The 24319-nt window shown below is 34.0% G+C and overlaps 1 protein-coding gene across 1 annotated transcript in view; it reads left to right on the top strand.

Annotated features, from left to right (window-relative positions):
• The first annotated feature begins 6236 nt into the window (after window positions 1-6236).
• The window catches only part of LOC125651841 (snRNA-activating protein complex subunit 3-like), a 23760-nt gene continuing 5677 nt past the window's right edge, over window positions 6237-24319 (top strand). Inside the window, exons 1-7 of the mRNA XM_048880644.2 lie at window positions 6237-6475; window positions 12478-12564; window positions 14554-14650; window positions 17670-17801; window positions 18365-18505; window positions 18630-18712; window positions 20742-20906. Of these exons, the coding sequence (XP_048736601.1) occupies window positions 6282-6475; window positions 12478-12564; window positions 14554-14650; window positions 17670-17801; window positions 18365-18505; window positions 18630-18712; window positions 20742-20906 (899 nt within the window). The 5' untranslated portion in view covers window positions 6237-6281. The remainder of the gene's footprint in view (window positions 6476-12477; window positions 12565-14553; window positions 14651-17669; window positions 17802-18364; window positions 18506-18629; window positions 18713-20741; window positions 20907-24319) is intronic.

Genomic DNA, 24319 nt, shown 5'->3' on the forward strand with positions numbered 1-24319 from the left:
TGTATCGTTTTGATTTATTTGATGATCAAACTGGAAATGATTGTTTTGATATCACATACATGTCCTATGAAGTAAGTGTATAAATAAAATCAACTTGTGGCCTTACTCAGAATCCTGAGATCATAGTACCAGAATTCTGAGATCATAGTACCAGAACAAACTTTAATTTGCCATGCATATTCCAACTTAAAGCTTGAAAATTCTTTTATGGCCCATTAAGGTTCATTTATGAAATCTAGACTACACGAGATATTGCTGTCAGAATGATTTGATTTATATAATACATACCCTTGTGCATGGTTCTTCAAAAGAAGGATTTTCAAAATGTAGTCCTATATAAAACATTTAACTTTGAATGTGCCCATACTGGGGCCATGGTGTGATTGAACTTTAATTGATATTTATAAGAATATGTGCATTTTAATCGGACATTATGAGACCGTTTTAGTTCTTGAGATGAAAATTTTTAAAGGTCATGGTGTGAGCTTATTTGAATTTACACTACTTGATGTTGAGATAGTGTATAATAGTAGTTCTAGGAAAAGACTTATTAATGGTTCTTGAGGAGACTTTCAAAGAGCATATTCCTTCATGTATGGAAAATTTCAATTGATTAATTGTTGTAAGGCTGTAGATCTCAGTAGTTTTTGTTTTGAAATCTAGCAGGAGTTTTAAATATCCATTTCTTTATCGATTGCTATTTTTGCCTTCACACTCAGGAGCAGGCACATAATCCTGGATAAGTTAACCGTTTCATGCCTGAAGTGGGTTCACTAAGACTGAGCATGATTAAACCAGGAATTTATCGAGGTTCTTTTTACCTTTCCCCTTTTAACAAACAAAAATATATATATATATAAAACCCTTTTACAGGTAAGACATTCCAATCAATTGTAGAAAACTCTAAAATTGTAGAATTTTCCAACAAAGGTTTCATATTGTGACAGAGGTTTCTTTTGCCTATTTCATAATCATTTTTTATCAACAGAATCTAATAAGGCCAAAAAAAAAAATATGTTGGTTTCCACTTTCACCTAAACAAATTTAAGGGTCAGTAGGTAGGTAGTTGGAATATGTTAGTGCATAATAAGTAAGTCAATAAATATACTCTTGTTGTAGTGATGACATTTGCAAAATCTGTGAGAATGGAAAAAAAATGTGTTGGGGTTGGCAGAAACCAACATTTTTATTTAGTTTTTTGCTTAATATAGATTTTGATGATATGTCATTTATTAGCTCACTTCAGCCGAAATTATAAGTTGCCTGAAAGCTTCCTGACATTGAGTAGATTCAAATCATGAACCCTAGGGGTAGGATGGGGCCACAATAGGGGTGGTAATATACAGGGAATTATAATTAAAACATTCTTTTCAAAAGAAACGGGACTACGTACATAATACCAAATGCAAATGTTCCCAAATTGTTTAGATTCAATTAATTTTTAGGTCACCTGAGTAAAATCGGATAACCTAGCTATTGCAATTGCAGGTCTAGCTGCGTCTGTCGTTGCGAGTTAACAATAGAACATTTTTAACTTCTTGATAACTACCATAAATCCAATTCTTTTCATATTTGGTGTAAAGCATCTTTTGGGCAAGGGGGACATATATTGTAAATTGCAGGACTCGCCATTTTTAAAAATAGCGAGAATCACGAGTCTTTCCGATATGACCTTAAAAATAGATATCCTGTGTTGCGGCTGGTGTTGGCACGTTAAAGAACCCTCATTGCTACGGTCCTGTGCACAACGCACGTCTACATCAGTAACAATTCTCAAAACAACGTTAACTACATCTTCGCTAGCCAAGGGTGACGATACACGGCGTTCGTCTTTCACCATGTATCGTCATCCTTGGCTAGCGAAGATGCGTTAACTAATGAAATCCTTAGTAACAAATCAAAATAAACAATCCCTGGGATACAATACAAATGAAAAATTATACAATACAAATGGAAAATATAGAATGCAAATGAAAAATTATACAATACAAATGGAAAATATAGAATACAAATGGAAAAAATATACAATACAAATGAAAAATACAAAATACATATGGAAAATTATACAATACAAATGAAAAATATCAAATATTGCAACTTTTGACATGCCATACTATTCCTCTTTAAAGATATCTCATAAATCTTATAAAGGTTATAATTAGTTATAAAAGTTATAAGATATCTTCTACGAGATATCTTGTATCCTTTATAAGATATCTTATAAAAGTTATAATTAGATATCTTATAAGAATTATAAGATATCTTCTAAAGTTTACGAGATATCTTGTATCCTTTATAAGATACCTTATAAAAGTTATAATTAGATATCTTATAAAGTTTATGAGATATCTTATATAGTTTATAAAATATCTTATATTTTGAGATATCTTATAATCTGTAAATTATGTGAGATATCTAATAAAATATATGAGATATCTTATAGACTTTCTTTTATAATTAAGATATATAAAAGTTATAAGATATCTTATAAAGTTTATGAGGTATCTTATAAACTTTATGAAACATCTTATAAAACATATAAGATTAATCATATATGTTTTATAAGATATCTTATAAAAATCTTTTATAAGATATCTCATAAACTTTATAAGATGTCTTGCTTAGGACTGAAACGATACGCCCCCTTTATGATTCGATACGTACTGCAATACTTATGCCACGATTCAATACTTTCAATACGATACAATTTACAGAAGAAACCAATAATAAATTTGAAGAAAAAATTTGATTACCAAGATTCACAATCATAATTTAAAAGGCAAAATGTTTCCAAACTGCCAAACAGTAAGATGCCTGTTGGCTCTGTAATTCAAACTGATAAAATACATTATTATTTTCATCAGACACAAGGTAAACAAGAATCTAAACGTTATTGGCTGCCATTTTGTCCCTAATGAAGGTAAAAACAAGAGATGTTTGTAAAACACATATGCCCCCATGGTGCAAAATTGAAAAGGGTTATATACACACATCATTTAATTGAGAGTAGTATCATCAATTCAAAATATTCAGACAATATCTTCCTATGTCAAGAGTGGATTGACCATGTGACCTAAAAATCAATAGGGGTCATCAACTTCTGAAGATGTACCGGTGTACCAAGTTTGATATCTGTCAAGCAAATGGTTCTCAGGATATTGAGCGGACAGTATATTCCGATGTCCAGTTTGACCTTGACCTTTGACCATGTGACCTCAAAATCATTAGTAGTCATCTTCTCCTGAAGATGTACCAGTGTACCAAGTTTGATGTCTGTCAAGCAAAGGGTTCTCAAGATATTGATCAGACAGTATATTCCTATGTCCAGTTTGACCCTTAACCTTTGACCACGCTACCTCAAAATCAATAGGTGTCATCTTCTATTGATGATGTACCAATGTACAAAGTTTAATGTCTGTCAAGAAAAGGGTTCTCAGGATATTGAGCAGACATTATATTCCGATGTCCAGTTTGACCTTTGACCATGTGATCTGAAAATCTATAGGGGTCGTCTTCTCCTGAAGATGTACCAGTGTAACAAGTCTGATGTCTGTCAAGCAAAGGGTTCTCACGATATTGAGCGGACAGTATATTCCTATGTCCAGTTTGACCTTTGACTATGTGACCTCAAAATCAATAGGAGTCATCTTCTCCTGATGATGTACCAGTGTACCAAGTTTGATGCATGTCTGTCAAGCAAAGGGTTATCAAGATATGGAGCAGACAGTATATTCCTTTGTCCAGTTTGACCCTTGACCTTTGACCATGTGACCTCAAATTCAATAGGGGTCATCTTCTCCTGAAGATGTACCAAGTTCGATGTCTGTCAAGCAAAGGGTTCTCAAGATATTGAGCGGACAGTATATTCCTATGTCCAGTTTGACCCTTAATCTTTGACCATGTGACCTCAAAATAAATAGGGGTCATCTACTCCCTAAGATGTACCAGTGTACCAAGTCTGATGTCTGTCAAGCAAAGAGTTTTCAAGATATTGAGCGGACAGTATATTCCTATGTCCAGAGTAGATTGACCCTTGACCTTTAACCTTTTGACCTGAAAAACAATAGGGGTCCTCTTCTTTTTATAACCAACAAACATATGAAATATCATTACGATCAAGTGAATGGTTCTCAAGATATTGAGCGGACAACATGTGGTCTACCGACCGACCGACCGACCGACAGGTGCAAATCAATATGCCCCTCTTCACAGGCCGAGCCTGGTGTATTTTAATGAACCCGTTAGTAACAAACATATCGAACCGAAAATCGAGGCATCTATTTTATGAATTGAACATTGAATCGAGCGTTTAGATTGGACTGAGCGAGTATCGATATTTCGGTGAATTTTTTCAGCCCTAGTCTTGCTTAATATATAAGATATCTTATAAACTTGATGAGATGAGTCTTGTATGGTTTATGAGATGAGTCTTGTGTAGTTTATAAGAGATATATCTGACATATTCTATGAAGTATCTTATATCTGTAAATTATATGAGACTTCTTTAAAAAAAATTATCAAAGGTCTTATTGAAAATAAAAAAAAAATCTCATAAGATATTTATGATATCTATATCATATGAAGCAGAATTTATTCAAAAACTTCTACGTGAGAAGAAAAAATCTCTCGCTGTGACCTTCAATTCGACTTTTAGATATATCGATGACGTTTTGTCTATTAACAATGATAGCTTTCATTCATATGTCGATTTGATATATCCCTGTGAGCTCGAAATAAGGACACAATAGAGTCGTCCACTTCTGCTTCATACTTAGATATTTTATTGAAAGTAGACATTAACGGCAAACTGACAACTCAACTGTATGACAAACGGGATGATTTCAGCTTCTCCATTGTCAACTTCCCATATTTGTGTTGTAATATTCCATTATCACCTGCATATGGTGTTTATATATCTCAGCTGATTCGATATGCAAAAGCTTGTTCTGGATGTAGTCAGTTTTTAAATCGAGGTAAGCTACTGACAAACAAGTTGATGGTACAGGGATTTCAACAGTCTCGATTGAAGTCAGCATTTCGCAAATTCTATGGTCGTTATAACGATCTAGTTCGTCAATACAACCTCGCATTGGGTCAAATGCTGTCTGACGTGTTTCATACCGATTGTTGCCGTTCTTGGCACACTGATTTTGACTGCAGATAACTCCGTTTACCTGATCAGGATATAGGGCTCACGGCGGGTGTGACCGGTCAACAGGGGATGCTTACTCCTCCTAGGCACCTGATCCCACCTCTGGTGTGTCCAGGGGTCCGTGTGTGCCCAACTATCTATTTTGTATTGCTTGTAGGAGTTATGAGATTGATTTGTTCGTTATTTTCACCTTGCATATAGAGGAATAAATATGAATATGGTGTGCAAATAATAGGGCTTTCATACATATGTCATACACATGTATATATTCCATGTGATAAAACCTTTTTCTGTGTCAAAGTTTATAACCTTGTGATCTTGACCTTGGAGTTTGACATACAGTGTATGTATATATGTATACGTTTAAGAAAATGAAACATATAAAATATTTCCTGAACCATTTAAGATAGGACTGTCATTTTATATATTGATTATTATGGCAAGATCTTTCATGTGATACTATAGTGTTTGACCTTGTGACCTTGAAGTTTGACATTAATTTAAAAATTTTAAAAACTGACCTTTTCAATATCTTCTGAACTATTTTAGGTAAGATCGATTAATTCTAATATTATGCATATAGATTTCTTATAATTTCTGTGGAAACGGGGGGGGGGGGGGGGGTATATAAATACCCCCCCTCCCGTTTCCACAGAAATTACCCCATGTAGTGTGAATTAATTTTCAGTAACGTCAGAACCCTTGAAAATTTTTTATGGGAATAAATATATATATATATATTAAAAATCACAACAGCGGGGCAAAGCTAGGTGACTTGGGTGAACGGTGTGGCCCAAGGGCCTCTTGTTCGAAAATTGGATAAAAGTTGATCGTATTCAACTTGTCACACAAGTAGGTCTATTATAAGAATAAAAAATCTTTGAAAAATTAAGATTTTGCTAAGTAAAATACAAAAGAAAATTACGGTAATTAAGTTTCAAACTCTATAACAAGATTCTCTGTCATTACCAATCTCTGGTTGGCTTGACTAATAATGTATATACCCACCAAGAATGACACTATAAAATGTTATGCAGTTTTTTTAAAAATCGGGTTCAAAATAAAAACAGAAAAAAATCATCGGGTGCGAGCTACACATAAAAGCTTGTTCGAATTTTCTCTGAATAAAATGGAGAAGTTGGGAGTTCATCGAGACGCTCTTCAACCGATGTCAGTCCGTGGATTTTTAGAATCATGGGATCCATCAGCCATACCAGGAATGGACAGAGGCTCAGTTGATAATGAGAAGGCAATGCTGCAGACATTTTCCTCAGAGATGGGAATTCCTGTAGACACGCTTCAGGAGCTCAACATCGTGTGTGGGTAGGTCCAAATAAATACTATGAGCAAGCCCCTGTGGTCCAGATTCAGGCGAGATCGAGTCATCCTGGCGGTATTTCCGAGTAGACTTCGGTTCAAATATTAAGATATGTTAGCCCTTCAATTTAAGAATAGAAAGTATATTTTGTCCACAGGGGTTTCTTTATTCTCTTTAGAGAAGTCGAGAGGCATAGCCTTCATCGACTTCTCTTCACAAGCATTCATATTTTGATTCTGGAAAACGTGTAAATGCCGGAGTCGGTGACGATTTATGCTTCGACCGACGTTTCGACTCAGATGTGCCTGCCCTGGATTTACGCAATAGACAGCTTGTTTTCAAACATTTAGCAGTAATGCACAAAACCGTCACAAGGAAATAACACTTACTTGCTTTTAATCCATTTTCAACATGTCCCCTGTCCCGGGTTTACATTAACTGGTCTTGGGAGTTGTCAAAATAGGGGACCAGTTAAGAGAAAGTAAACAGAGTTGTGATTTAAACCCGGGACAGGGGACATGTTGAAAATGGATTAGGCTGTCTAAAGTTAATTCTACGTTTAACGTCACCCGCGCGCGTAGGTTTCTGCGAAATTGCTGTTTTGAAAAAACAAAGAAATCCGGATTTGAAGTAGTCGTTCAGGTTTGGTTTTTCATTTAGCGACTTAAAGGGACTGATTCACGATTTTACCCAAAATTTTGTTTTTCACTTTTAATGATCAAAATCTACTGTCTAATGTGTTTGAAAGATTTCAAATGAAAATTAAGGTTATACATCATCACAGAAGCTCATTTTAGAGAGTTTATTATCTGTTTTGTAAACAAAGATTGCGGTATGCTATTGTTTACGAAATTTTCAAAAGAAATGGATATCGATCTAAGTTTATAATATCTTTCACATTACAAGCATTTTGGGAGTAAAATGTGTCATCTAAAAGTTAAAATTTGTGATTATGCAAAATTAAGATGAATTATTTACAAAATCAATATTTCACTTGTTTGTTTGTTTACATAAAAAGATTCGAGTCTTTGTTTACATAACACAGGTTTAAGGCTAAAATATTGCTTTCATTCTTGCATTCAGAAGGTCAACATTCTGGCTGTCAACATTAAATGAGTTATATTTTTAATGTTTAACATCAAAAATGAAAAATATTTTGATAAAAAATCGTGAACCAGTCCCTTTAATTCTACATCCTGTGTAAGAGGAAAACGCACTGAAAAATTTAATCAGAGGCCCTTAAATGAAGAAAATGGAAGTATATGCCATTATTAAAGTAAAGAAAACGTACAAAGATGGTTTGAACCGAACTAATCTCAGCGAGATTCGTCGAGGCTGGATATTTGGACTGATGCCTCTTCCAAATGTCAGACCAGTGTCACACAAAGTGATTCGGGAAATCTTGCCTGAAATTCAGCCACTTTTTGTGATTAAAATGGGTTAAGCAATTCCTTGATCGCTTCAACTTTTCGTCTTAGACACCCTATTAACTCCCTATCACATTTCATATTTACCCTCTCAACACTGAAGAGTTCCAATGTACTATTTCATGACAGTTTGTACTACGATTGGAAATACAGAACTTGCTGATTGATAATTACTTTGTACAAAGCATTTAATCATAAAAATTAAAAGCATTAAAAAAAAAACTGTAATTATTTAATCAATTTATTTGAAGGCATCCTAAACTATCGGAATCCTGCCTTGTATTTGTAGATGTGAAGGTACAATCCTGATCTTTTAGTTGTGGTACACCAGATTAGCATCTTCCTTTCAAAATTGTATTTAAAAAAAAATCAACACAGAACAAAGTAAAGCATATTTTAAACTTTAAGATGTGTCATTATAAAAATGTATGAAATATTGTCATCATAATTTTAATTGTAACTGAGTCACATGTGTCTAGCAACTATTTCCACAAAAGGAAGTTTTCCTTTAGTTTGCTATGTTTGTGGTGATGAAAATCCATTGGATGTACCACTTGATATTATCGCAAGCCACTCCTCTGCTCACCCAATCTGCATGGTGTGTTCGCAGAAGGGATACAAACCCAGATGAAGGAAAAGGTCTTTGCTGGGAAAACGCAAAAATTGACTTGGACTTGAAAATCAAATCCCACAATGTGTTTAATTTGACATATTACGTTTTTGGTCACTAAATTGGGTGATGTCTAATTGAAATTGTTGATTTTTGGGTCACTGAATAGGTGATATTCAATAAATACACATTTGTTTAAAATTTTTGTTTGTTTATTTTTTTCCTCCCTCCCTCGTAGGTTTTGAAGTTTTGAGGTGACGTTAAAGGTAGAATTAATTTTGAACAGCCTTAAAAGCAAGTAAGTGTTATTTCCTTGTGACAGTTTTGTGCATTACTGCTAAATCTTTGAAAACAAGGTGTCTATTGCGTAAATCCAGGCACATCTGAGTCGAAACATTGGTCGAAGCATAAACCGTCACCGACTCCGGCATTTACACGTTTTCCAGAATCAAAATATGAATGCTTGCGAAGAGAAGTCGATGAAGGCTATGCCTCTCGACTTCTCTAAAAAGAGAATAGGGTTTCTTATCCATTTTGTTCCCAATCTATATATTATATCTAACAAGAGATGACTCAAAAATAGGAAACCGGTTGTAAACAAAGCTCAAATTCACCTTAGTTCCAAGAAACAGATCGAATCTCCCTATATAAAGGGCGTTAAACAACTCCTGCAATGAAACTAACAGCACTCGCTTCGCTGCAACCCGAGTTCGATCCCCGTGATGGACAGTGGTTGTAGTGTGAGAGGGTATTGGTGGTCACCCAATTGGCCACATGGGTTTCCTCCCACACAAAGACCCCTAGCATGCGCAAACATCTGTGCAAGTTGGTAAATAGCTAGTAGCCTAGTTAATTTCGGCTTGGCTGAATATTTGGACTGACGCCTTCACAGACTCTTGGAGCAGTCCTTCATAATTCATGTCTGGAAATTTACTTTCAGCTTCGGCCAGGTCTAGCAATTAAAGTGCACTAAGGTGACACTGCTATTCGCTTCAAATAAATGATTTGACAAATATTTAGCCAAGCCGAATCTCAGCCGAGATTAGTAGCGTAGTATAAGCTAATATTCATTGTTGATTATACACATGTATATATAAATCATAAGTTTTTTATTCTAATATATAGTGTCTGAAAGCTGGAAGTTAGTTTCATTGCAGACGTTATCTTTTCCTATGCATGATCGGCAACAATGCAGATAGCTTGAATTATTTTCATCTATAAAACTCATTAAATTAACTATGAAAGGATTGGACTATGTTGGACTTGTTTTAGGAGATATATATTTAAGTTAACGTCCTTAGGACATGTAAGATAGGTATATTCGATGTGTTTCTTGAAACTAGGGTGATTTTGGGCTTTGTTTACAACCGGTATCCTATTTTCGAGTCATCTCTTGATGTTAGATATTTATGTATAGATTGAGAACAAAATGGATAAGAAGCCCCTGTGTTTTGCCAGTAGTACCAAAATGCCCTTGATTTACCGAAATGCCCCCATAAACTACCAATATGCCCCCTAAAACGACTGAAATTCCCCTTTCAATGTACTATAATACATAAATGCATAAAAAGTTGATATATGTTCAATTTAGATAATAAAATGCTAAATTGTGATTGTAAATGGGGAAAATTGTGTTCAATTCTCACATTCAAGATGTTTCAAAGAACAGTAACTATATCAAAATCTATACATGTATGTATATCACCAAAGTTTTTTTACATGCAGTTTTCATGTTTATATTCTCATAATTTTCCCCCCAATATAATATTTGTGTGAATTGTTCACTGTTAATTTTTTCCCACTGTTTTATGAGTGCTATTAATCATTGGTTAGATACATATTTTATTGAAATTTCATCTGAGTTAATCTCAAGTACACAATCAACCCCATATCTTTCAATGTGTAGTTGTAAAAATTGGTTTGAAGGGGAATTTCGGTAGTTTTAATGGGCATTTCGGTAATTCAAGGTAACTGGTAGTGACGAGGTGTCCATGAAGGTGGGCTGAAATGATTCACTGAAATATCGATACTGTTCAATATAAACGCTCGATTCAATATTCGATTCATTGCCTCGAACTTCGGGTTAATGCTTTTTTGTTTTTCATTTTTACATGTTTTAATTAGGTTCAGTAAAAGACTTCAGCCTTGACATGTACTTATTATTTTTACATGCATTATGAGGGATAAAATGGTGTGCGATAACGGTCAGACTCTTCTTAGCTTTGAGTCTTACAAAAACAATAATATTATAATGAACTTTAGTTTAAACCACAGAACAAACAGGTATCTTAAGGCTTGCTGTTAGTTGGTTTGGAAACATTTTACTGTGACTGTGAATCTTTGTAATTAAATTTTTCTTTAAGTTATTATTGGTTTTTTTTTTCTTCTGTGAACTGTATCATATTGGAAATATTGAATATTGGCATAAGTATTGCAATACATATTATATCGTACAAGGGGCATATCATTTCAGCCCTAGAAGGCACAAAGGCATAAATTTGCCTACAATTATTGTATTTTAAGTAAATATAACTGCATAAATTATTACTGTTACAAAGTTAATATTTCTTGTCACTGTTTTCATATTAATCAATTTCACAGTAAGTAATAAGTGGCAACAAAATAGGAACCTCTTAATCAAGATAATAAAAAAGTGATTATCTGAATGAGGTCTTTTTAAATATCACTGTATTCTTGCAAATTTGTATCTTTAAAAAATTCTTTTCTTTGGTTTGCATGGGGCTTTAATCATTTTAATGACTGTTTGAAGATATGTTTGGACACAGGTGTAGTTGGAAAATATGTCAGGAATTTTTATGCTAATTCAGGGGCATATAATAAATTGATGGTCTGCATGTTCGCAAAAACTAACCTTGGCCATAACTTGTCTATTGGATGGTGATAGGGCTTTCATATTTCACTTAGGCCAATTAAAATTAATTGATAGATTAACTTTCCCGTCTGCCCCTCAAAAAAGGCCCACCCCGATTTTTGTTATTTTCGCAAAAATTACGATTTCAAACAAACTTGCTTCCCAGTGACATGAGTGAATGATTAAAGTCACAGAATGTTGGTTTTATATCTTCTACCAAGGATTCTTTGAATGTTAACTTGATTAACACTTTGTGTGATGCCTTTTATCATTAATGTTATTTCTTGGGGAAATAAAAATTAGAAAATAAAATCCTCCCACCTACCCCATATTTTTTTGTGACCCCATATGATAATCTACAAATTAAGTTGAATTGACCTTATGTATTCCTTGTCACAAGGCTTTTCTTTTGGTATCAGAATTTTTGACCTCACGACTGTTACCTTGGAGTTTGACCTTCTTTTTGAAAACTTTAACCTTGTCATAACTTTTGAATGCTGAGTGATGGGACTTACATATTTCACTTGTCAATTTGTGTATTCCTTTTGACAAGACCTAATTTCTGATGGTACCAGAATTACTTTGCTGTCATACAGGGGCATCAGTGTTTCACAAACACATCTTGTTTTATAATAAGATTTTGAGACAGCAATGCAAGAATACAGCAATATAAGGCCACAGCCATGCACAGGTGATTTTTATTTTGCACTGTGGAGTTTATTTCTTACATTCTACTTTCATTTCTGTTATAATTTCTAGCAATAAAAATTTATCTTCTATATTAATCTATATTCAGACACGCATTGTTTACAACTGCAAAGCATTTATGAGGAAATGGACATCATTACAATTTTTAGAGATATCAGAGGCCCAAAACATTGGGAATTGGAATATTCCATTATCGGCATAGTCAATTTTCTGTCCATGTATGCTTTGTTGCATCACTGTATTTTATCATGCAAAATATATTTACGGTATATGATGTTTCTGATGAGTGCTTAGCATATTAATTTAGTGTTGCTAAAACATAAAAAAAAAAAAAAAAGTCGTATAGCTTCAGTGATAAGATTGCATACATTTATGACCTTTATGTTGTAGAGAATCAACATTGAAATGTAATAACGAACCCAAACTGTCAGAGATGTTCCAAACAGTACCTGCTGATGTGAATCTGATGTCCCTCAAGTAGGTAGAATACTAGAGATTTCAGTCCCAACAGTACCTGCTGAAGTGAATCTGATGTCCCTCAAGTAGGTAGAATACTAGAGATTTCAGTCCAAACAGTACCTGCTGATGTGAATCTGATGACCTTCAAGTAGGTAGAATACTAGAGATTTCAGTCCAAACAGTACCTGCTGATGTGAATCTGATGACCCTCAAGTAGGTAGAATACTAGAGATTTCAGTCCCAACAGTACCTGCTGATGTGAATCTGATGACCTTCAAGTAGGTAGAATACTAGAGATTTCAGTCCAAACAGTACCTGCTGATGTGAATCTGATGACCCTCAAGTAGGTAGAATACTAGAGATTTCAGTCCAAACAGTACCTGCTGATGTGAATCTGATGACCCTCAAGTAGGTAGAATACTAGAGATTTCAGTCCATAACAGTAGGTTAATACATTTTATCGTCTTCCTCACTGACTGTAGGTTCACTCAGACCCACTTAGGCAATCAAAGTTCTACTAAATGTACCTCCTACACAGGAGAGCTCTTATCTTGAAACTGGTGTATTGAAACTAAATGGATATTTAGAAAGAGCAGGTAATCCTTTACCAAAATTGTAAATTCGATGATCCCAGGGGTAGGGGTTTTGGTATTAGAGTGGGGCCAAAATGGTCGGTTATTAGATGTATGAACAATAGAAATGTTTTTTTTTCTTTTTCTTGATTACTACTATTCCAATTCTTTTCAAATTTGGTTGGAAGGATCTTTGGAACAAGGGGAACATAAATAGTAAATTTCAGGATTCCTGCACCCCTGGGGCCTTAGGGGTGGGGCAAAGACTGCCCAAAATTGACCAATTTTCAAAAAATTTCTCTACAACTACATATATTTAAGAAAAATTAAATGCATAGTGCATGATGTAGAGCAGGAAGGCCTCTAACATCATATAGGATCGGAGTAGGGGTTTTGACCCCAGGGTGGAGCCAAACTTAGTATATAGTGTTTATGTGTAAAACATTTAATTAACATCTTCTTTAGTGTTATTGATACTAAATGGATATTTAGAAGGAGCAGGTAGTCTTTTATCAAACTTGTGAATTGCATGATCCAAGGGGTGAGGGTTTGGTTTCAGGGTGGTGTCAAAATTATATTAATGATTTGAAGGACTTATTTAAAGTTTGCTGATACTGTATAAAATATAAATACATACTTAAGAAAAGCAGAAAAGGATGTACAAGAAATGGTGAATTTCACAACCCAGGGATTTGACTCTAGGATGGGTCCAGATTAGTCATATCTTTTAATGTTAATACATATGTTATATTATGTAAAGCCTCTCATTAGTGTATGCACTTTTGAGGGCATTGAAGTTTTAAGAACACATCTTGTTATATACTGTTGCTGAACATTAGAATTTAGCTTAGATATTCAGAACAGGAAATTTTTTTTAGATTTCATAGCTCTTGGAAGTAGTGATAGTTTTCACTAGTACTCGGGTGACCGATAAGGCCTGTGGGCCTCTTGTTTCAAAGTTCATACATTTCTGCTAAAGTTTAAAATACTGCAAAAATTGATCTTTTTTTCATCTTATGTGCAAAATTATCCATGGTGTCTTTTGAAAAACAACTGTACACAGCTTTCAGTTTTTACCAGGTTATTTCCAAATTTTGCAATGGAAACCTCAATTCTGAATTCACTTAGTTTTGTTTATTTATTTCCATTTGTAAAGGCTATGACTATATTTTTTTCACTGCAGTTTACAATATTTACTGTTTATAGTGAAAGTAAAACATTACTGAAAATAAAGCTGTATGCAATTGTCATAAGTGCTGAAAAAAATGTAATTGTTAAAGTATAAACTGAAATGTGCAAACTGTACACATGTATGTACCACAATTTTATTTCACTGGCAACTTTATATTTTGTTTAACCAAACAGTATAGCATATTAACAATGAACAGAATTGCTAAGACTAACACCTATTTTTACCGTAATCATTCATTTTCAGGATGCAACAGGAAGAACTTGAGCGGAGGCAGCAGAGCACCACCTATAATACTTTCATCAAGCGATCAATGAGAATGAAAAAGTGTGACTTTTTAATGGTTTGTATCATCTTCAAATCTAACGTAGTTTTTGTAAAAATCAACATTTTAGAGAAATTCATTAATGAAGATCCAGAGAGAATTATAAATATTTGATTTAATCAATAATTATTTATAGACAAGAATTCTATATATAGTATGTACATAAGTATACATGTCTTAAGGAAAATTTTACTGTTAGCATTAATGCATTAATGTGTATATTATAGTATGTTCACAGATTACCTTTGTTATTTAATTTGTGAATATCTGTAAATGAAACTGATTAATTTAAGGCAAATCTGTTTATTATCCTTTTTGTTATCATCAGTGTTGTGGGACTGTGTGCACTGTTCTTATATAGGTACATTTGAATTTGACATCTTCATGTACACTTACATTACATGTACATCTGTTGTTAGGATTACACATACATCTGTTGCTAGGATTATACATACATCTGTTGTTAGGATTACACATACATCTGTTGTTAGGATTACACATACATCTGTTGCTAGGATTATACATACATCTGTTGTTAGGATTATACATACATCTGTTGTTAGGATTACACATACATCTGTTGCTAGGATTATACATACATCTGTTGTTAGGATTATACATACATCTGTTGTTAGGATTATACATACATCTGTTGTTAGGATTACACATACATCTGTTGTTAGGATTACACGTACATCTGTTGTTAGGATTACACATACATCTGTTGTTAGGATTATACATACATCTGTTGTTAGGATTACACATACATCTGTTGTTAGGATTACACGTACATCTGTTGTTAGGATTACACATACATCTGTTGTTAGGATTACACATACATCTGTTGTTAGGATTATACATACATCTGTTGCTAGGATTATACATACATCTGTTGTTAGGATTACACATACATCTGTTGTTAGGATTATACATACATCTGTTGCTAGGATTACACATACATCTGTTGTAAGGATTACACGTACATCTTGCTAGGATTATACATACATCTGTTGTTAGGATTACACATACATCTGTTGTAAGGATTACACATACATCTGTTGCTAGGATTACACATACATCTGTTGTTAGGATTACACGTACATCTGTTGTTAGGATTACACATACATCTGTTGTTAGGATTACACATACATCTGTTGTTAGGATTATACATACATCTGTTGCTAGGATTACACATACATCTGTTGTAAGGATTACACATACATCTGTTGTTAGGATTATACATACATCTGTTGTTAGGAATACACATACATCTGTTCCTAGGATTAGATGTACATCTGTTGTAAGGATTACATGTACATATGTTGTTAGGATTACACATACATCTGTTGTTAGGATTACACATACATCTGTTGTAAGGATTACACATACATCTGTTGTTAGGATTATACATACATCTGTTGTTAGGATTACACATACATCTGTTGTAAGGATTACACATACATCTGTTGTTAGGATTACACATACATCTGTTGTAAGGATTACACATACATCTGTTGTAAGGATTACACGTACATCTGTTGTAAGGATTACACATACATCTGTTGTTAGGATTATACATACATCTGTTGTTAGGATTACACATACATCTGTTGTAAGGATTACACATACATCTGTTGTTAGGAATACACATACATCTGTTGTAAGGATTACACGTACATCTGTTGTAAGGATTACACGTACATCTGTTGTAAGGATTACACGTACATCTTGCTAGGATTATACATACATCTGTTGTTAGGATTATACATACATCTGTTGTTAGGATTATACATACATCTGTTGTAAGGATTACACATACATCTGTTGCTAGGATTACACATACATCTGTTGCTAGGATTACATGTACATCTGTTGTTAGGATTATACATACATCTGTTGTTAGGATTATACATACATCTGTTGTAAGGATTATACATACATCTGTTGTAAGGATTACACATACATCTGTTGTAAGGATTACACATACATCTGTTGTTAGGATTACACATACATCTGTTGTTAGGATTATACATACATCTGTTGTTAGGATTATACATACATCTGTTGTTAGGATTATACATACATCTGTTGTTAGGATTACACATACATCTGTTGCTAGGATTATACATACATCTGTTGTTAGGATTATACATACATCTGTTGTTAGGATTACACATACATCTGTTGTTAGGATTATACATACATCTGTTGTTAGGATTACACATACATCTGTTGTTAGGATTATACATACATCTGTTGTTAGGATTATACATACATCTGTTGTTAGGATTACATGTACATCTGTTGAAAGGATTACACATACATCTGTTGTTAGGATTACACATACATCTGTTGTTAGGATTATACATACATCTGTTGTTAGGAATACACATACATCTGTTGTTAGGAATACACATACATCTGTTGTTAGGAATACACATACATCTGTTGTAAGGATTACACATACATATGTTGTTAGGAATACACATACATCTGTTGTAAGGATTACATGTACATCTGTTGTAAGGATTACACATACATCTGTTGCTAGGATTACACATACATCTGTTGTTAGGATTACACATACATCTGTTGTTAGGATTACACATACATCTGTTGTTAGGATTACACATACATCTGTTGTAAGGATTACACATACATCTGTTGTTAGGATTATACATACATCTGTTGTAAGGATTACACATACATCTGTTGTTAGGATTACACATACATCTGTTGTTAGGATTATACATACATCTGTTGTTAGGATTACATGTACATCTGTTGTTAGGATTATACATACATCTGTTGTTAGGATTATACATACATCTGTTGTTAGGATTACATGTACATCTGTTGTAAGGATTACACATACATCTGTTGTAAGGATTATACATACATCTGTTGTTAGGATTACACATACATCTGTTGTTAGGATTACACATACATCTGTTGTTAGGATTATACATACATCTGTTGTAAGGATTACACATACATCTGTTGTTAGGATTGCAGGTACTCAATCATGTATTTGTAGAATTTTTCACCAAATGCAGTGAAGACAAATGAAGAAAATTGTCCCAAAGAATTTCGTGTCCATCATCCTGATGTCGTAATCACAGTTCACATCCATCAACCCAACAACGCTCAGCTTGGCTTCAACATGAAGGTATGTTCATGTTACACCAGGTCTGGAGGTGCACGTTTTCATTCTCAAACTGAAACTGTACTCATACTCAAAGGTGAAGGTTATAAATTTTTTTATCAAATCATTCTTATACTCAAATGGAGTACATGCTCTCGATTTTTCGAGTATGCTTCGGAGCTTGCTCAGAGTTGTACTCAAAACAAACATTGCTGAGTTTGAGTACGGTATAAGTTTTATAACCTCCAGGCCAGGTTATGTCTGTACATGAACAAAGAAATATTTGTTTTGTTTTTGAAATTGGTAGTTGGTATTTATTATTATTTTTTTTTATGGTAAAAAAGAAATCTGTTTATGGCTCCCTAGAGTACAGGAGAATCACTCCTTTGTAAGGGTCTAATTTTTTGGGGGGGTGGGTGTTTTAGTGAATTCATTTCAAGAAAACTAGAAAGAATGATAACTCTTCTATTGTGAAATGACGACCACAGGAACATGTTTATATTTCTTCCACCGTGAACATTTGACTTCTTGAGAAAAGGGACTATATGGTAATTGACTAAATGAACAAAGTCCATTTTCTTTTCTAGCTGGCCTTGGACCAGACAATCCTAGTGCTGGGAGGTGAGAAGTTGACAGATCTCCGAGACAAAATCACGTGTGTTAACGATTTAGCTTTGGCAGGGGATCTGAGTGAAAACCCAGACTTCACACCAGAACATTATGCTAAGGTCTCTATTCTAAAACTGCATTTTATCAACTGCACGTAATTGAAAATTCTATGTCACATAACATAAAACTCGAGTATCAACAAAATTCACAATTCTAAAGTACATCCATTTCTTTGAATTTCAGGACATTTACAAGTCTGGGTTCTTCTACATTGAGGGCTGTTTTTTCAATGATTTGAGAGACAGCAGTGCACATGACTACAGCCAGTAATGAGTTTTCCTATTTTATTACCAAAATACATATACATGTACTGGTGAAATTATGGTATTTCCAGTTTAGCATTTAAAAAATTGTCATTTATAGATGTTTTGCACACTCGGTGCCGCCATATTTAATTACCTAATTATATATACGTGTCAAAGGTCATAGGGGAAAAAACGACATAATCATGGACGCAGCCTTTTGACAAATCAACGATGTATGCTTTCCCCCCCAAAGTTTTTAATGATTTATCTCTTATATTATGATAGAATTTGTTTACATAATAGATAAAGAGGACCAAAGGTTTTCTCTAGCATATCTTTTATGGAAAAGTTCCTTTCTAGAATTTCTATGAGAAACTATTTATTGGCACTAAAGTTGCTTTTCATACCCATGTTTGAAGATTCCATTTCATAATAAACAATCATTTTTACACTAAAAATCTTAATTCTGAATTGTACAAAAATGTAAAATTTCAATAATAGAGTCTACCCCTCTACCGACTACTGGACCCATTGTATTGTGATGTTTTTAGGGACAGGGGGGTATTAATTATTAATGGTAATTTTACAAAGAAAATAGATTATAATGCATTACAACAAATCACGGCAGTATTATCCAGGCACATCATAGCATCCCTTATCAAGGGGAGGGGGGTCTATACAGATAATATTTTTAAAAAGGAAATTTTACAACAAAAAAAGGGGGGGGGGGGCGAGATTATACACACGACGACAAATTTTGAAAATCGCTTGTAGTCTATATAGTTAGTGAAAGTCAGGAATAATTCAGGGCTTTTCCAACCCCCTTCTCTCCTTACACTCGTCAAATATACCTCCATCTCTTTACATTCGTCTAATACAAACCCTCCTTTCTTAGAATCGTCAAATCCCCCCTCCTTTTCCTTACACTTGTCTTACACACCCCTTTCTCCTTACACTCGCAAAGAGAAGTCGGTTGTTTAAATCAGACTGCTGAAAATGGATAGACTAACAGTTGGGTATTGGGTGGTGAACCTAAATTGCCTGGTTTATAATTAGTATCCTTATTATTTGCAATAAAGTTTCTAGCTTTAATATATATAGGCCTACATATGTTATACCTAAAAGTGAACTTTAAACTGGTCATTTGTCAAAGTTAGAGATAAATTAAATAATTGTGTAGACATCTCGGTTTTTTTTTTAAATTGTCAGAAGCTTATAAGATTTAAAATCATACAAATGAAATATATCTCTCACTCTGTCTCATGGGCAAGTAGAAGAAATTTATAATTGGGAAAAGAATATCGTGCGGATAGGAGCTCTAATATAAGCGCGACCGTCGTGCGAATATTGAAAATGATTGGCACGACAATGATGCTGAGACACTTTAAAAAAAAACAACCAAACAACTCGTAAAACTTATTCAATCCAAACTTCAAAATCCTTAATTGTGTGAGGGGTGACTTAATTCATAGGTTCAAACTTAATCACTACTCAGTACTGCATACCACAGAAGAGAGAGAGAAGAGGGGGGGGGGGTATGCCGATAAATCAAACCACTTTGTCATTTTAAAAGAAAAAAGACACATTGTCAATAAAATTATTGAACTGTTATCACTTCTCTATGCAATGTACTACTTCATTGGGTTAATTTTAGAGAGCTAATGACTGTAATTCGATAGAAAACATCGCAAGTGAAAGTAGCGAGCAGACATAAACAACCTATACTTCACCAGCTCAAATTAAACAAATGTGAATGAAACATTCTAATCTGCAACTCTTAGTGGTAACTTTAAAGTGTATTTTTTTTACGAATGTTATATTTTTATCATCTTACATGCTTAAACAAAGTATGTCTCACCCGTAAAATGTTGGTGAGCAGCCGTCTTCGTTCGCTGTTTCACAAGAGTTCAAAGCAAGATATATTTTGACAGAGTGCAAGAACATTTAACGCACTATCAGTAAAATAGTACTTTATGTGCATTTCATGATTAAACATGTTTTGACAGCTTTCACTACGAAGTTATGCTTTTGGGCCTATGATTGTTTTTAGAATTATCATTGACTGGGCCAAAGATCCGGACCGGAACATTGGCCCCATGCAGACCGCATCCATGGCAGACACTTCATTCCTAGACCTGACTCTTAGACTGGGACAACCTTATGTCTACATGCATCAGGGGGACTGTGAACACCTTATTGTGTTTTCAGATATCAGGTATTACTGCTCTCATCAAATGAATTAATGCTTGCATCAAATCAATTATTGCTCTCATCAAATGAATTAATGCATGCATGAAATCAATTATTGCTCTCATCAAATGAATTAATGCACGCATGAAATCAATTATTGCTCTCATCAACTGAATTAATGCGTGCATGAAATCAATTATTGCTCTCATCAATTGAATTTAAGCATGCATCAAATCAATTATTTCTCTCATCAATTGAATTAATACACGCATCAAATCAATTATTGCTCTCATCAATTGAATTTAAGCATGCATCAAATCAATTATTTCTCTCATCAAATGAATTAATGCAGCATCAAATCATTTATTGCTCTCATCAATTGAATTAATCTATGCATCAAATCAATTATTGCTCTCATCAATTGAATTAATCTATGCATCAAATCAATTATTTCTCTCATCAATTGAATTAATGCACACATCAAATCAATTATTGCTCTCATCAGTTGAACTGATGGGCACATTAATTCAATTGTTATGCGCAATAATAGGGAATTTTCAAGTTCTTCTGTTCCATTAGTATTTTGTGTTTTAGAATCTACCTAAGTCACGTATTTGGCGATTTTTTTAAGCATGCTTTCTTCTGGTTTAGCTAACAATCAGACAATTTTGTTCATTTATTTTACTGTGTTTGATATTGAAGAAAATTAGCGTTATTGGCGTGTGGCAGAGGGATATAATACAGATTTACAGAACAAGGGGAAATGAACACGTAGCATCGTTTTTTAGGGAGGGGGGGGTAGCCGGAGAAGATGTCTTCACAATATTTTGTCTAAAATTCTTTACAAGAATAAATAATTGTATCAAAACAAACAAAACCTAACATGTTCTTTTGACTGATTGATATTCAAAATCTTTCAAATTCCAAATACATGGAGGAGCGTTGAAGGGAGTGATTCACGATTTTCCTTCAAATTTTGTTTTTCACTTTAAATGATCAAAATCTAATATGTTTAGAAGGCTTCACAAAAAAATGAAGGTTATTCATCATGACAGAAGTTCATTGTAGAGAGTTTATTATTTGTTTTGAAAACAAAGATGAGGGTGTATTATTGTTTACGGGGTTTTCAAAATAAATGGATACTGGTCCAAGTTTATTATATATATCACATCTCAAGTATACTTGGGGTAAAAAGTAACAATTTGTGATTGTACAAAATGAAGATGCTTTAAATTACAAAATTAGTGTTTCACTGGTTTGTTTGTTTACATAAAAAGGCTTGAGTCTTTGTTTACATAACACAGAATTTAAGAAAAAATATTGCTCTTGTCCTTGCATTCAGATGGTCCAAATTTTGGTTGTCAGCATTAAATGAGCTATATTTTTATGCCCCCCTTTGAAAAAGAGGGGGCATATTGTTTTGCACCTGTCGGTCGGTCGGTTTGTCGGTCGGTCTGTAGACCATGTGTTGTCCGCTCAATATCTTGAGAACCATTCACTTGATGATAATGATATTTCATATGTGGGTTAGTTATGAGTAGAAGAGGATCCCTATTGTTTTTCAGGTCAAAAGGTCAAGGGTCAATCTACTCTGGACATAGGAATATAATGTCCGCTCAATATCTTGAGAACCCTTTGCTTGAGAGACATCAAACTTGGCACACTGGTACATTCTAAGGAGTAGATGACCCCTATTGATTTTGAGGTCATATGGTCAAAGGTCAAGGGTCAAACTGGGCATAGGAATATACTGACCATTCAATGTCTAGAGAACCCTTTGCTTGACAGACATCAAACTTGGTACGCCAGTACATCTTCAGAAGAAGATGACCCCCATTGATTTTGAGGTCACATGGTCAAAGGTCAAGGGTCAAACTGGACATAGGAATATACTGTCCTCTCAATATCTTGAGAACCCTTTGCTTGACAGACATCAAACTTGGTACACTGGTACATCTTCAGGAGAAGATGACTACTAATTATTTTAAGGTCACATGGTCAAAAGTCAAGGGTCAAATTGGACATAGGAATATACTGTCCGTTCAATATCTTGAGAACCCTTTGCTTGACAGACATCAAACTTGGTACACTGGTACATCTTCAGGAGTTGATGACCCCTATTGATTTTTAGGTCACATGGTCAATCCACTCTTGACATAGGAAGATATTGTCTGCTCAATATTTTGAATTGAAGATACTACTCTCAATTAAATGATGTGTGTGTGTATAACCCTTTTCAATTTTGCACCATGGGGGGCATATGTGTTTTACAAACATCTCTTGTTAAGTTTTAACATGAAAAATAAAAAACATTTCTTTCGAAAAACATGAACCAGTCCATTTAAGTAGTGACATACGATGCATTATATACTTCAAATTTTTTTTCACACCTAAAATTCAAAGGGGAAGGGTTAAGGTGGTTGTAGCGTATTATATATAATACCTCAGAAAATTTTTCTGGGGGCTTGGTGGTTGTATCACAAAATATATTTTTATCTGTATATAATTAGAATTATTTGTATATCTAAATAGAAGAAAATGGTGGTTGTTAAAAAGGGGACCATTCCCACCCGCTTTCCTGATTATATGAGCATGCCTTGGAAGTACTGATATATCCATTATCGAATTTGTAATGCCGAAGTTGCTGTTCATTCCAATGGTGCCCAATATTTGTAAAGATAAATCATGATGTCATAGCTTTCAATAGCTGATATGCCTTGATTTTTTATGATATTTTTATTGATGATTTCCAACAATTCAATCATTTTCTTTACCAATTGGCAATTGACTTTCAAGAGTTTGAGATAAAAAAAAAATTGTATATCTACGCCAACATTTTCAGAAAGGATTTCCATATTCATACCAATTGCAAGCTTACATAACCTTTTTAGGTTAATTTTACAGGAAAAGGAACAAGAAACCCTCATCTCTAACAAAAATTTCCTCAGTTTGATACTTGCATAGAATCAATGTCCATTTCAACAGGCTATACAGTAATACACTTGTGTATTTACATGAACAAAGATAAACAGTAAATGACGATGCCAGAAAAAATATGACGTAATGGTGACTAAATGTACAATAAACACAGACATGAAACACCTTCAAATAATGAAAGCTGTATCTCAAATTATTGGAATTTATGTTAATTTGGTGCTCCATACTCACTGCTGCAACCTTTTAAGTGCTATGCATAGGTCAAAATCTAAGGTACCTCACCTACACCTAGTGACTGAAAATTCTCCAGAAGGGTTTAAAACAACATATTACAAACAAATACAGGTGAATCTTGATGGCTCGAACTTCAATCTCTCAAAGTTTTTGATCTTTCAAATTCAAATCATGGTCCCGACTTTTTTTCTCCACATGACTAAAGAAAGTGACTACCAGTTACTTCATTATGTAGGATAGATTTGTCTTGTAAATAAGTGCATGCTA

The sequence above is a fragment of the Ostrea edulis genome, chromosome 5 (genome assembly GCF_947568905.1).
Source record: "Ostrea edulis chromosome 5, xbOstEdul1.1, whole genome shotgun sequence".
NCBI classification, from domain to species: domain Eukaryota; kingdom Metazoa; phylum Mollusca; class Bivalvia; order Ostreida; family Ostreidae; genus Ostrea; species Ostrea edulis.